The sequence below is a fragment of the Pituophis catenifer genome, unplaced genomic scaffold (assembly GCF_029215685.1).
Source record: "Pituophis catenifer annectens isolate HBS135680 unplaced genomic scaffold, rPitCat1.0.hap2 SCAF_6, whole genome shotgun sequence".
NCBI classification, from domain to species: Eukaryota; Metazoa; Chordata; class Lepidosauria; order Squamata; family Colubridae; genus Pituophis; species Pituophis catenifer.
Window position 1 is genome coordinate 27782408 of NW_027256886.1, and position 12779 is coordinate 27795186.

At 36.8% G+C, this 12779-nt stretch overlaps 1 protein-coding gene across 1 annotated transcript in view; it reads left to right on the plus strand.

Annotated features, from left to right (window-relative positions):
- Positions 1 to 12779, plus strand: part of SLC9A9 (solute carrier family 9 member A9) — a 260985-nt gene that overhangs the window by 108011 nt on the left and 140195 nt on the right. Inside the window, exon 9 of the mRNA XM_070945808.1 lies at positions 5878 to 5966. Coding sequence (XP_070801909.1) covers positions 5878 to 5966 — 89 coding nt within the window. The remainder of the gene's footprint in view (positions 1 to 5877; positions 5967 to 12779) is intronic.

A 12779-nucleotide genomic window follows, 5' to 3' on the forward strand; every position in this document is an offset into this window, starting at 1 on the left:
TTTAAGGAAGTGCTCCTTAAAGCTTTCAGCTTGTCGATCAAAAGGTCAGCAGTTCAGCAGTTCGAATCCCTAGTGCCACATAACAGGGTGAGCTCCCGTTACTTGTCCCAGCTTCTGCCAACCTAGCAGTTTGAAAGCACATAAAAAATGCAAGTAGAAAAACAGGGACCACTTTTGGTGGAAAGGTAACAGCGTTCCGTGTGCCTTTGGCATTTAGTCATGCCTGCCACATGATCACGGAGACATCTTTGGACAGTGCTGGTTCTTCAGCTTTGAAACGGAGATGAACACCAGCCCTTAGAGTTGGGAACAACTAGTACATATGTGCAAGGAGAACCTTTACCATTATTTTTATTTTATTTTCATTTCTCCCTGAATTCACAATATTCTGAATTTACAATTCAATTTTCTCTATAGAATCTACTACAAAATAGAAAGCTTATTGTTCATACATGTGAGATTGGTTAAAGAGAATTATAATACATTAGCAACATAAATATGTAAAATGTATCTTTATTTAGAACAAGGTTCAAAAGTTGGTATTCAGATATCATGGTAAAGTATTGTGTCCCTATATGACTGCCTGAAATGTTTCACTCAGTCACTTTCATGATGTTTTTTTGTGGAGTTTTCAGATGAAAATCTACAAGTACTGTCAAGCTTGCCAGTTTCCACTGGCACACTCAGTGGCACAGTTCAGTTGACACAAGCCTGAAAGCAATACTCTGACATCCAGTTGTGTGAGACGTTCTAATTAAAACACTTCATAGAGTGATCTTGCCACCTTGGATTTGGCAGACTTGCCCAGAAGCACTTTCAGGTTATTTCCAGAGAACTTTTCTTACCCAAAAGAATCAGTTAAAAATTCCAGAGCAATATATTTTTATATATATATAAATAAATATTTCTGTCAAATATTTTCAATACAGTTCTCGGTTGTAAGATTTAGGATATAGTTGAACCTCTATCATTTTCTTTCTTCCAATCATTTGTGGAGTCCAGAACAAATTATTTTTTGTTTTATTCTTTGATGATAAACCTCAGCTAAAAATACCAATAATCATTCCAATCAATTGAATCCCATGATTAGTCAACAGATTTTTCATGTTACATATTTAGTACATTATTTGTTCTTCCATGGTGGCAATCAATACGGCATATCAGAAGTAATGGAGTTATAAATAACTTCATTGCTTAATCATAAGTAGCTTTAAGTGGATTAGACCTGAAAATCAACATCTTGGTCAAGTTGAGAAAGCTCTAGAATAGGAAATCAATGTGTCGATACATTTAGCACGTCTAAGATTCAAAAGCAAACACACATCATTCCTAAATTCTAAAAACCAAATCAGACAAGGAAAAGTAAAACCAACATGAAACCTAGATTATAAACTACCTTAAGTCAATTAATGTAATTATAATTATTATGTAGTTTATAGTATAATTTTAATTTACTGTAACAGAGATCAGGTCCAGGGCTTTAAAGGAATAAATGTGATCCTATGTGGTCAGCTTAGCAATTTTTATCTAGAATTGGATAAATGAACATTATGTGCTAATTCTAGATCTACATGAAGCTTCACTCATCCGCTGCTTGTGCGGTCCAGTTCCTAACAGGCTGTGGACTGGTACCAGTGTGTTGCCTAGGGGTTGGGGACCCCTGAGCTATATTCTTGGAATGCTATGTTGAAGAAGCAGCTGTGGGAGTTGCTTTTTGTGGGTGAGGCTAGGCAATTAAGTTGATAGATAATTTGTTGGCTGGGACCTGTGTTTGAAATTGCGACAAATTATCTTATCCTTGATGAGGCATTGACTTGGCATGTTTTACCAAGTTTTCAGGGTCTTCCCTTGTAGGTTCAAGCCCAGTCCAATCATGAGACTGGGCTGGAGGGTTAGGGGTGGATATCACTGGGAAGCATTAATGGCTTCCAGTGATATCACTGGGAAGCATTAATGGCTTCCCAGTGATATAACTTAAAGGGAGAACCTTTGTTAAAGTTGGGCTATAGGCATCAGTTGGGTTTATTGGGTTGGGTTTATTATATACTGTATGTATCCAGGGGTTTGGGTTTCAGAGACAATATGAAAATTTTGCCAAGAATTTAATGGGTGGTTTGACAAGGCCTTGGAGTGGATGGAGGTTTCTTTTTGGTGATGCCTCTACTTGGAATTGTATTCATATTGCACAAACCCTGACATAATTTATGCAAGTCTTAAGGACCTGGTTCTTCTTCCCTAAACTGACATGTTGTTTTGTTGAATGTTTTATACAATTATGCCTGGTTTGGCCATGTTGCAGAGGAGGGAGTATTATTGGTTGTTTTTATAATAAGCCTTCCAGGGTTGGTTGGGGTGGCTGGCTGTAAATTTAATAAAACTTAAAACTTCATTTCATTTGAAAGATTCATTCAAAGGAAAACCAAAGCCGCCAACATTTCAATTGCTTATATATTAATAGAACTTTCTTAGCAGATTAGGAAATATATTGCCTCATTTACATTATGACTCAGAGATGTCATTGTAGCAGTATATTTGCAGGTTATTCTGCTGGTTCCTTTCTCCTTGGTCACATGTCATCTTTTGCAGGGGTAAACCCATCCTTCAAACATACAGTCAGGTCCAGAAATATTGGGACATCGACACAATTCTAGCATCTTTGGCTCTATACACCACCACAATGGAGTTGGAATGAAACAAATACAATGTGCGTTAACTGCAGACTGTCAGCTTTAATTTGAGGGTATGTACATCCAACTCAGGTGAACGGTGTAGGACTTACAATAGTTTGTATATGTGCCTCCCACTTGTTAAGGGATCAAAAGTAATGGGACAATTGGCTTCTCAGCTGTTCCATGGCCAGGTGTGTGATATTCCCTCATTACCCCAATTACAATGTGCAGATAAAAGGACCAGAGTTCATTTCAAGTGTGCTATTTGCATTTGGAATCTGTTGCTGTCAACTCTCAAGATGATATCCAAAGAGCTGTCACTATCAGTGAAGCAAGCCATCATTAGGCTGAAGAAACAAAACAAACCCATCAGAGAGATAGCAAGAACATTAGGCATGGCCAAAACAACTGTTTGAAACATTCTCAAAAAGAAGGAATGCACCGGTGAGCTCAGCAACACCAAAAGACCTGGGAGACCATGGAAAACAAGTGTGGTGGATGACTGAAGAATTCTTTCCCTGGTGAAGAAAACACCCTTCACAACAGTTGGCCAGATCAAGAACACTCTCCAGGAGGTAGGTGTATGTGTGTAAAAGTCAACAATCAAGAGAAGACTTCACCAGAGTGAATACAGAGGGTTCACCACAAGATGTAAACCATTGGTGAGCCTCAAAAACAGGAAGGCCAGATTAGAGTTTGCCAAACAACATCTAACAAAGCCTTCACAGTTCTGGAACAAGATCCTATGGACAGATGAGACTAAGATCATCTTGTACTAGAGTGATGGGAAGAGAAGAGTATGGAGAAGGAAAGGAACTTTCATGATCCTAAGCATACCACCTCATCAGTGAAGCATGGTGGTGGTAGTGTCATGGTGTGGGCATGTATGGCTGCCAATGGAACTGGTTCTCTTGTATTTATTGATGATGTGACTGCTGACAAAAGCAGCAGGATGAATTCTGAAGTGTTTTGGGCAATATTATCTGCTCACATTCAGCCAAATGCTGCAGAACTCATTGGACAGCACTTCACAGTGCAGATGGACAATGACCCAAAGCATACTGCAAAAGCAACCAAAGAGTTTTTGAAGGGACAGAAGTGGAATGTTATGCAATGGCCAAGTCAATCACCTGGCCTGAATCCCATTGAGCATGCATTTCACTTGCTGAAGACAAAACTGAAGGGAAAATGCCCCAAGAACAAGCAGGAACTGAAGACAGTTGCAGTAGAGGCCTGGCAGAGCATCACCAGGGATGAAACCCAGCGTCTGGTGATGTTTATACGTTCCAGACTTCAGGCTGTGATTGACTGCAAAGGATTTGCAACCAAGTATTAAGAAGGGAAAGTTTGATTTATGATTATTATTCTGTCCCATTACTTTTGGTCCCTTAACAAGTGGGAGGCACATATGCAAACTGCTGTAAGTCCTACACCGTTCACCTGAGTTGGATGTACATGCCCTCAAATTAAAGCTGACAGTCTGCAGTTAACGCACATTGTGTTTGTTTCATTCCAACTCCATTGTGGTGGTGTATAGAGCCAAAGATGTTAGAATTGTGTCGATGTCCCAATATTTCCGGACCTGACTGTATAATGAATAATAAAATATATTTATATAATACAGTATATCTATCATCTTTAAAATTTGCACTTATCAAAAAAGGGATTACAGATGATATTATTTTCAGCATCTGAAAATAAATTCTTCACAAAACCATAAATCTTTTTATTTTCAAGTTAGGCAGAGTTACTTTGTATGTAATCAACAATTAAATAAGAATATTATATCTGCAGCCACAATTTTATTTCTCCAAGTTGCACCAATCAATTCAGCATTTCAGCATTTCTTTAAAACTGAACTTTTAAATTTTTTTTGTTGGAAAAGAACATCTTAGTAAGAAATTGTTTCCAATGAAGGAATTATTTTTAGTTCCAGATAGTGAAGGCCTCCTCTAACTTTTAATGAGAAGGGAGCCAATGAATATTTTTTTTTCTTTTAACAATTGCTATGTAAGCAATAGCATTTTGAAATAAAAGTTGGATAATGTCAGAAGAAAATTGAATATTTTCACTAATAAAATTTTCCAAGAATATAATGCAGTTGAGAATCCATGGTAATGCGATTTTATCTATAAAAGCAAATTCTAGCTTTTTGCACATTTTAAGTCTCTCTGTTGTGCAAACTCAGTTCCAAAATGCAATTTTATACATATTTCCCTGAGAGGAGAGCCCAGTGAAGTTAAGAGACTTATTTATGGCTGGACAATAACTAACTGGTGTGTACAATAGAAATTAATCTTGGTGATATTTTTTTCAATACAATCAATTTGTTATGGAATTTGCTTGTTTCTAAGAAAACAAGCTGAATTGTTGCTTTTATTCTGGAATTATTGACTCAATTAGCATCAACATCTGAGAAAAGCACCTCCAGATTGCAAAATTTTTATTTTACAAGACAGCAGTTCTTCTCTTTGTCTGTGTTGATAATGTTACAGCTAGAAATATGAGCCCCAATTTACCAATTGATGTATTATATTGTTAGGTGACATCCTGATAAGAAAAGTCTGCCAGATTTCTTATGCACACTGCAAAAGACTGACACAATTGAGAATATACCAGATTAGGATAGTATCATATTAAAGATCAGTGTTGTATTTGGATGATTTCACAGCGATTCTGAATAGTTAGACCAGGGATGGACAAGTAATTTTCCCAACCGGCCACATGAGAAATGGAGACTGAATTAAATGGCCAAGCCAATAGGCTGAATTAAGTCTGCTCAATTGCATGCATGGTGCACACTTATTTATGTTTTATTTCTAATTTTTAATTGACCTCACATGGGCCAGACAGGAACAGTCAAAAGGCCAGATGTAGCCCGAGGGCAAAACATGCCCAGTTCTAAGTTAGACAGTCTTCAAACAACAAAACTGTATAGATGTATAGTAAGCAGATCACATTACAGCAAGATGCAAGAGCTTCCTCACCTCAAATTATTTTGATCAAAGCTAAATTCTAGTTCATTGAAGCAAATTATTATAACACCTTCTTATGGCTTTTTTTATAGGCAGTTAATGTTGTTTAATTATTTTTCAAGTAGGCAAATCCCTCCTCTCCCCCCCCCCCACATCCTTCCCTTTTCCTTTTGAGTACATCCTAGGAGGAAATGAAAACAGCTTGATGTGTGGGTTGTTGTTGTTTTTTCCAGGAATAGTGGCAGTTCTTTTTTGTGGAGTTACACAGGCCCATTATACATACAACAATCTGTCAGCAGACTCCAAAATGAGAACTAAACAGGTAAAGTATGCAGTCTTCCCATCTTTCTGACCCCTTGTTTGCTTTGTATCTTCTGCAACAGTAATTGGGTATCTCACAAAGCTGACGATATAGCCTGGAGAGATTTCATTAAACCAAAAAAACTAAAGTTTGTATCTTCATTAAGGGAGAAGTATATCAACAACTGATCTTTGCTAGCAAAGGCACTGGCAATTTTTCTGCTAAGCAAAATTTAAGAAAGGTCTGTTTTTCTTTTCAGGCCAGAAGCATCAAATGTCACCATAGATATGAAATGTGCAGAGCTGGTGATGGTTTTCAGTGCTTTTTATTAAGTCAGCCTGAGCCTCTACTGGACATATATTTTGCTCAAGGGTTTATAACTTGATGGAGTTTCTATCTTGTCTTTTGCTTGGAATCACTGACACACATCTCTGTGTCATCTCACAAATGGGGATTAAAATTCCTTTAGGTGAAGCATGCTTTTCAAAACTGAGAATCATAATTCAAGGAAGATAGCTCTTTCGTTCTGTAGATTGTAATCATGAAATTGATCTATTTTGTTGCCAGAAATAGATAAAGTGGTTAGGTAATTTTAGACCATGTTTAATGATGTGGTCATTAAAAATGACTCAATTTGATGGTGATGTGGATTATGTTACTTTTTTTTTTCAAAATGTGACTATTTCAGGTACCTTCTGTTTATTCTACCAACTTAGATCCATTAAGTCCAGGTAAATATTGCAGGTGTTAGATTTTCAAATAAGAAAAAGTACAGGCCAAAGAGTTCTGTAGGGAATATAGCACATGTAATAGATGAATTGTCTGAGTGTTCTCTAGAGCAGGGGTGTCAAACTTGCGGGCTGCGGGCCGGATGTGTCATGTGCTGGCCCTGCCCCCACCCGGTTTAGCAAAGGGGGGGAAAGTCCCGATACATCACGTGACGCCACCATGACGATGCGAGTTTGACACTCTGCTCTAGAGAAAGAAAACACTTAAACATATATGTTGTTGGGGCAGAGGTTTTGCAGGATCAGAAACTTCAAAATAGAAATTTCTATAATCAGTGAAAATAATCAGTCAGCTTACTTTCAACATCTAAGCACTCTATTTGTAACCCTCAAGTAAATAGCTGGTGCTTTCATTGATTCTATTGTTCAACCTCCTTACCTTGTTATGCTTTAGTGCCTTTAGTATTAGTTTTGATACATCATATCACTTCTAGTTATTGTTTTCATAATCGTTTATTACTTCTATAATCAAAAATTATACTTGTTACTGTTCAGCTTTCTTTACTTTTGTCTGGGATGCAAATGTTCATTTTAATTGCCCATGAAATCCTGAAATGAAAACAACTTCATAGATACTTTCTCATGTACTTATATAGCTGTTTTTTTACTGTAGTACTAATATGATTACATAATAATCAGTAGTGGGTTTCAATTTAGTTTGCTACCAGTTCACTCATATGCGTGCACTTACGCACACCCGCAATATTTCTGTGCATGCACAGAAGCGTCCAGGCGGGGGGACAGAGCATCCCACCACCACTGCTACCAATTCACCCCGATCCGGAGCAAACTGGTAGCAACCCACCACTGATAATAATCCTAAACTTCTGCTCAAAAATTGTATCTTGATAGCAGCATAACAAATATTTCTGCAGCTAGGCAGATACCACCATCATAGATTCCAATCAATGATTTACTTTTCAGAGATGAATTATCTAGCCATAACAAACTTGAAAAACATCATTCAATCAAGCATCGAGAATTAATCAAAGTCAATCTGTGTAGAATAAACGTCTATCTTTGTTAATCTGACCCATGTGTACATCTGAGATGGAATACTGTACAATAAAGCAAATCATCTGATCTTCATAGAAGTGATTGGATGATTTGCTGTTCCCTTATTTGACAACAGTATTTGATCACTGCATCATAATTATTTGCTGAGCTGTGATTTATCAATGTTCATATACATTATGATATGTCTGGGTATAACATAAAAAGGGATAGAAATGATAGTAGTAGCAAATGAAATATGGAATGGAATGGAATGGAATGGAATGGAATGGAATGGAATGGAATGGAATGCCTGCTCACCACTGCTGGGATTTCTTCCAGTTAGAAAGCAATGTATTTGATTAATTCCTTGATATCATGAACAGATTGTGAGCTCACAGTCATCTTTAGTATCTAATTTTGCCTCTTGTGTAAAAAAATACAATCAAGTCACATTGTTGAAGATTATCCATTAGGAGCTGAATGCATTAGAATCCCAACCTTCAGGATTCTGTACACCCTAAGAAGCACTGAATTTAATAGCTTTCTTCTGGTTAGGCTTCTCAAGAATTCCAGATAGCTATTCTGAAGTGCCTGAATTGGTAATATTTTAAAATATGTAGGTTAAATATAAATGTTTTATTACATGGAATAGAGAGCTAGTTAGGTGGTGAAAGCATCAGGCTAGAAACTGTGAGCCCATGTGTTCTATTCCCACTTTGGGCCCAAAGTCAGCTGTGACCTTAAACCAGCCATTCTCTCTCAGCCCTAGGAAGTAGGCAATGGCAAACTATTCCCAAAATCTTGCCAAGAAAATTGAAGGGATATGTCTAGACAAGTCCTGGAGTCAACATTGAGGGAACAAAAAAGGAAGTCAAAGGGGCAAAGAAAATTAGCATGATGTAAGGGGCGGGGAAACAATTTACTAAGGATTTCATTTTGTTGTCTTATATAAAGTAATTTGGAGTAACATTCAGAAGGCCTCATTTGAAGGACTCGTTACGCACAGTCACTCATGCCCTCGTCACCTCTCGTCTGGACTATTGTAATGCTCTCTACATGGGGCTCCCCTTGAGGTGCACCCGGAGGCTCCAACTGGCGCAGAGTGCGGCCGCGCGGGTGGTTATGGGAGCAACATGGAGCTCCCATGTAACACCTCTCCTGCGCGAGCTGCACTGGCTCCCGGTGGTCTTCCGGGTGCGCTTCAAGGTTCTGGTTACCACCTTTAAAGCGCTCCATGGCTTGGGACCTGGTTACTTACGGGACCGCCTACTACCATCATCAGCCTCCCACCGACCAGTACGCTCCCACAGAGAGGGCTCCTCCAGGTGCCGTCGGCCAAACAATGTCGGCTGTCGGCCCCTAGGGGGAGAGCCTTCTCTGTGGGGGCACCGACGATCTGGAATGAGCTCCCCCCAGAGATACGGAGGATTCCGGATCTGCGCACCTTCCGCCGCGAGTTGAAGACGCTTTTATTTCATCAAGCTGGCCTCGCCTAAATCTTCTCCCTTTTAAGTGTAAATTCTAAATTTTAATGGATTTTAAAATATGGGTATTTTAAATTATGGGTATTAATTCAGCCAAATTTATTTAATCCATTTTATTCGATTTTAAATTTTGTATATCTATGTGTTTTATTTCATGGCTGTGCACCGCCCTGAGTCCTTCGGGAGTAGGGCGGTATAGAAATTCAATTAAAAAAAAAAAATTGAAATGAAAGTGGGAAAATTGATTAAAGTTATCCAGATGTTTCATCAAAACAACCACTTAGGCTTATTAACAAGAACATTATAACTAGTAGATTTTTACTACTTTTCCACAACTTCTGCTTTATTTGTTCTTTCATTGTACAATAAGCGTATAATCTCTTTTAATTATGATATTCTAAAAACAGAACTGGAGGCTGATATGATGCTTTTTCTGTGATAGATACACAAATCAAGAAACTTATAATCAAATTACTCATTTGAAGATATCTAATTGAAACTGCATGAAGGAAAGGAAAGGAAAAGGAAAACCTTTTTAGCATCTGTCTGTAAAGAATGTTAGTCTGAATGTGAAAATTTCTTTGAGACCTTGAAATTAACATCAAAATAACACTAACATTGTATATCCAAGTACAATTTTTGGGAAGGATTATTCTAAGCACAACAGCCACCCATAGAAACTATAGGATAAAGACTGCTGAGAGAAATTTGTTAAATGAATTAGATATAGATTTGTAACCTTTTTTAGTATCTGTACTACGTTGTTCATTTACATGAGAATAAGCCTACTGAAAGTAGTGAATATGTATGTTTGATATTACTGTAACACCTCCACATGCCTCATCTCCCTAGCACTGTGTTGAACTGACTTTCTCTTCAGTCAATCATTGAAAATAAAATAATTACATAAATTGATAGAATATGAATAATAATGTTATTTGAAATATTGCTGACCTGGACAGCTAGTCCTTGTCAATCTCAATTTGGTACTTTGAACAACTCTGAACACACAGGCCAGATTTAGCAACTTTTATTGAAATGAGCACACCAATATGCTCATGGATATGTGAACCTACTGTGCCTTATATTTGTCATGCTGGACTTCAGAAAGGATCTATTTCACCAATTTTTTAATGGGCTTTGTCAATGGAAAAGGAAAGGAAGGGATATTCCAAGCACATTTCAGTGAATGGTTTCAGTATTATTATCAGCATATGACTCACACCTTACAGCAAGAAGGAAAAACCTCTACCCATAGGCCTAATCTAGTCTGTAGAGTTGCTGCATCTGACCCATAAGTGGCTTTGTCCTCCTTGAAATCCTGGCACTAAAGACATGATCAATATAAAGGCAGAGGAGTAGCTATTCTGAGAAGTCTGCAGCTGAACTACAACTACCAGCAGTTAACATCAACATGGCCACATCTAAAGAGTTTTTAGTCTCCCAACCTTAGTATATTACAAAGGGCAGTTTCTTTCTTATTCAGATCAATGACTCTAAGATGGAAGACTTTGTGTAATCAAGATGATAAACTTAACATCACTAACTTCCTTGTCAGAATGGCTGGATTCCTTGAAGCTTTCTGCTTTGTCCAGATCTACGTATATGATAAATTTACAAAGTGCCTTCACAATCATCATTAAAGCTGAAGGTTTGGTATGGATTCTCAATTTAATAGCTAGCACTAGCTGTACTACAGCTACTTCTTAGCAATAAATATTTGGAAGACTCTAAACAGCTATCCTTTTATATCTGGCATTCTATGGAATTGTATGGCATTTAGCTAGACAGGCAAGTGGTTTTGTCTAAGACTGACAAAACGTAGACCTCATTCTTTTTAATAAAACCTTTCTGGACATGGTCCACTACATTTCGCTGCAGTGCTAGATAGGGCAAGCCTTTTATAGACAATTAATCTGCTCTTCCCAAACTGAACAATCACCTCAAAGTCAGGATTTATTGGTACTTATTGTACCACTGACTTTTGACTTTCAACAAATTAGAAAACATTCTTGGTCTAGAAAGAATAAAGTGAAGGAGCTGATGGTTAGCAAGACTGTTTTTTCTGCAAGAAAAATATAGCTTATTATTTTCATGAATAAGCTATTAATCTTTGAATTTTAAAATAATTGATAACCTCTTCAAATAACTAGCATTATTTCCTACATGCATCAGAAGTAAAATATTACTATTGACAAATATCCACAGTACATTTTCAGGAAGGAAATGAACCAGCATCATAGTACCAGCCTTTAAAAAAAAGACAAATGAATAATATTTATTCATAGTATTTATAAGGAATGGCCACTAATTTAACTAATTTAAGAAGACAAAGAAATTTAACTTTCTACCACAATTCTTAGTAATTTCTCAATAAAGCTTTATTTTCAATAAATGTAGATCCATCAACATCCAGATTTGTATCCACTTTACTTATGTGACCGTTATTGCTTTCCAGATCCCCAAGATGTTAATATACTAATTAATCTTTTCTTTATTTATTGAACATTGATACCTATGTCAAAACATATTGTCCAAAAAAATTCATGTCATAGATTAGTGATGGCTCCCTTCTGTGAAGTTGCTTAGTCTGAGTTACTGTATACTGGCCTTCTCAAGTTTACTGAAGGCTATAGGCTTGGCTCATTAGGAAAGTATTCTACAATGTGGGCAGTACTCTTATGAATGCATGCTATTAGTTTGGTGTTTTGTAAGCCACTCAGAACCAATGGCTTTCAACTGAGCATCCCTTGGAATTGAGCATCATGACAGCCTCAATCAATAATAATAATTGAATCAAATATGATCATAATAATTTAAAAGAGAGAAGGAGAAAGAGCGATAAGAGGGTTTTTTACATATCTTTTTAACAAAACAAATAGTCTTGTAAATGAGGACTCCCAAATTCATTACATTGTTTCTTTAAAAAAGTATTTCTTAATCTAACAGGATAACAGAATAATGTTCTTTTTTATTTGCTTCTTCCCAGAAACAGTTTTTCTTTTATCTCTGTTCTTAATTATGAAGTCAATCAGGGTCATTTTGGAGATGGCAATTTAGGCATTAGATGAATTAATAAATAATGCCAACTAGGAGGTTCATTATATCTTGCAGTTTGTGTGTAGTAGTTTTCTTCTGAATCCTATAAGATTTCATGCCACAACTTTTGGAATTGCTTATATTCCTTTCTTTCTCATATTCAATAGTGTTAAATTCAGAAGAAGAAAAGCTTTCAGCAAAATCCTACCTTATTATTTTATTTTTTCTAATAAAAAGTTTTATTAAAGTTTAAAAATACAAATATAAAACATTAACACAAATGAAGAAAAAAATAAAAAAGTAAAAAGGGGTGAAGGAAAATATGTAAAAGAAAAAAAACAAAATATTAAAAAATGACTTTTCCCTTTATCAAGAAAAGTACAATTTCAGTAACTTATCAATCTTTCTAGGCGAACACGGTGGCTCAGTGGCTAAGACGCTGAGCTTCTCGATCGAAAGGTCAGTAGTTAAGCAATTCGAATCCTTAGTGCCGCATAACAGGGTGAGCTCCCATTACTTGTCCCAAG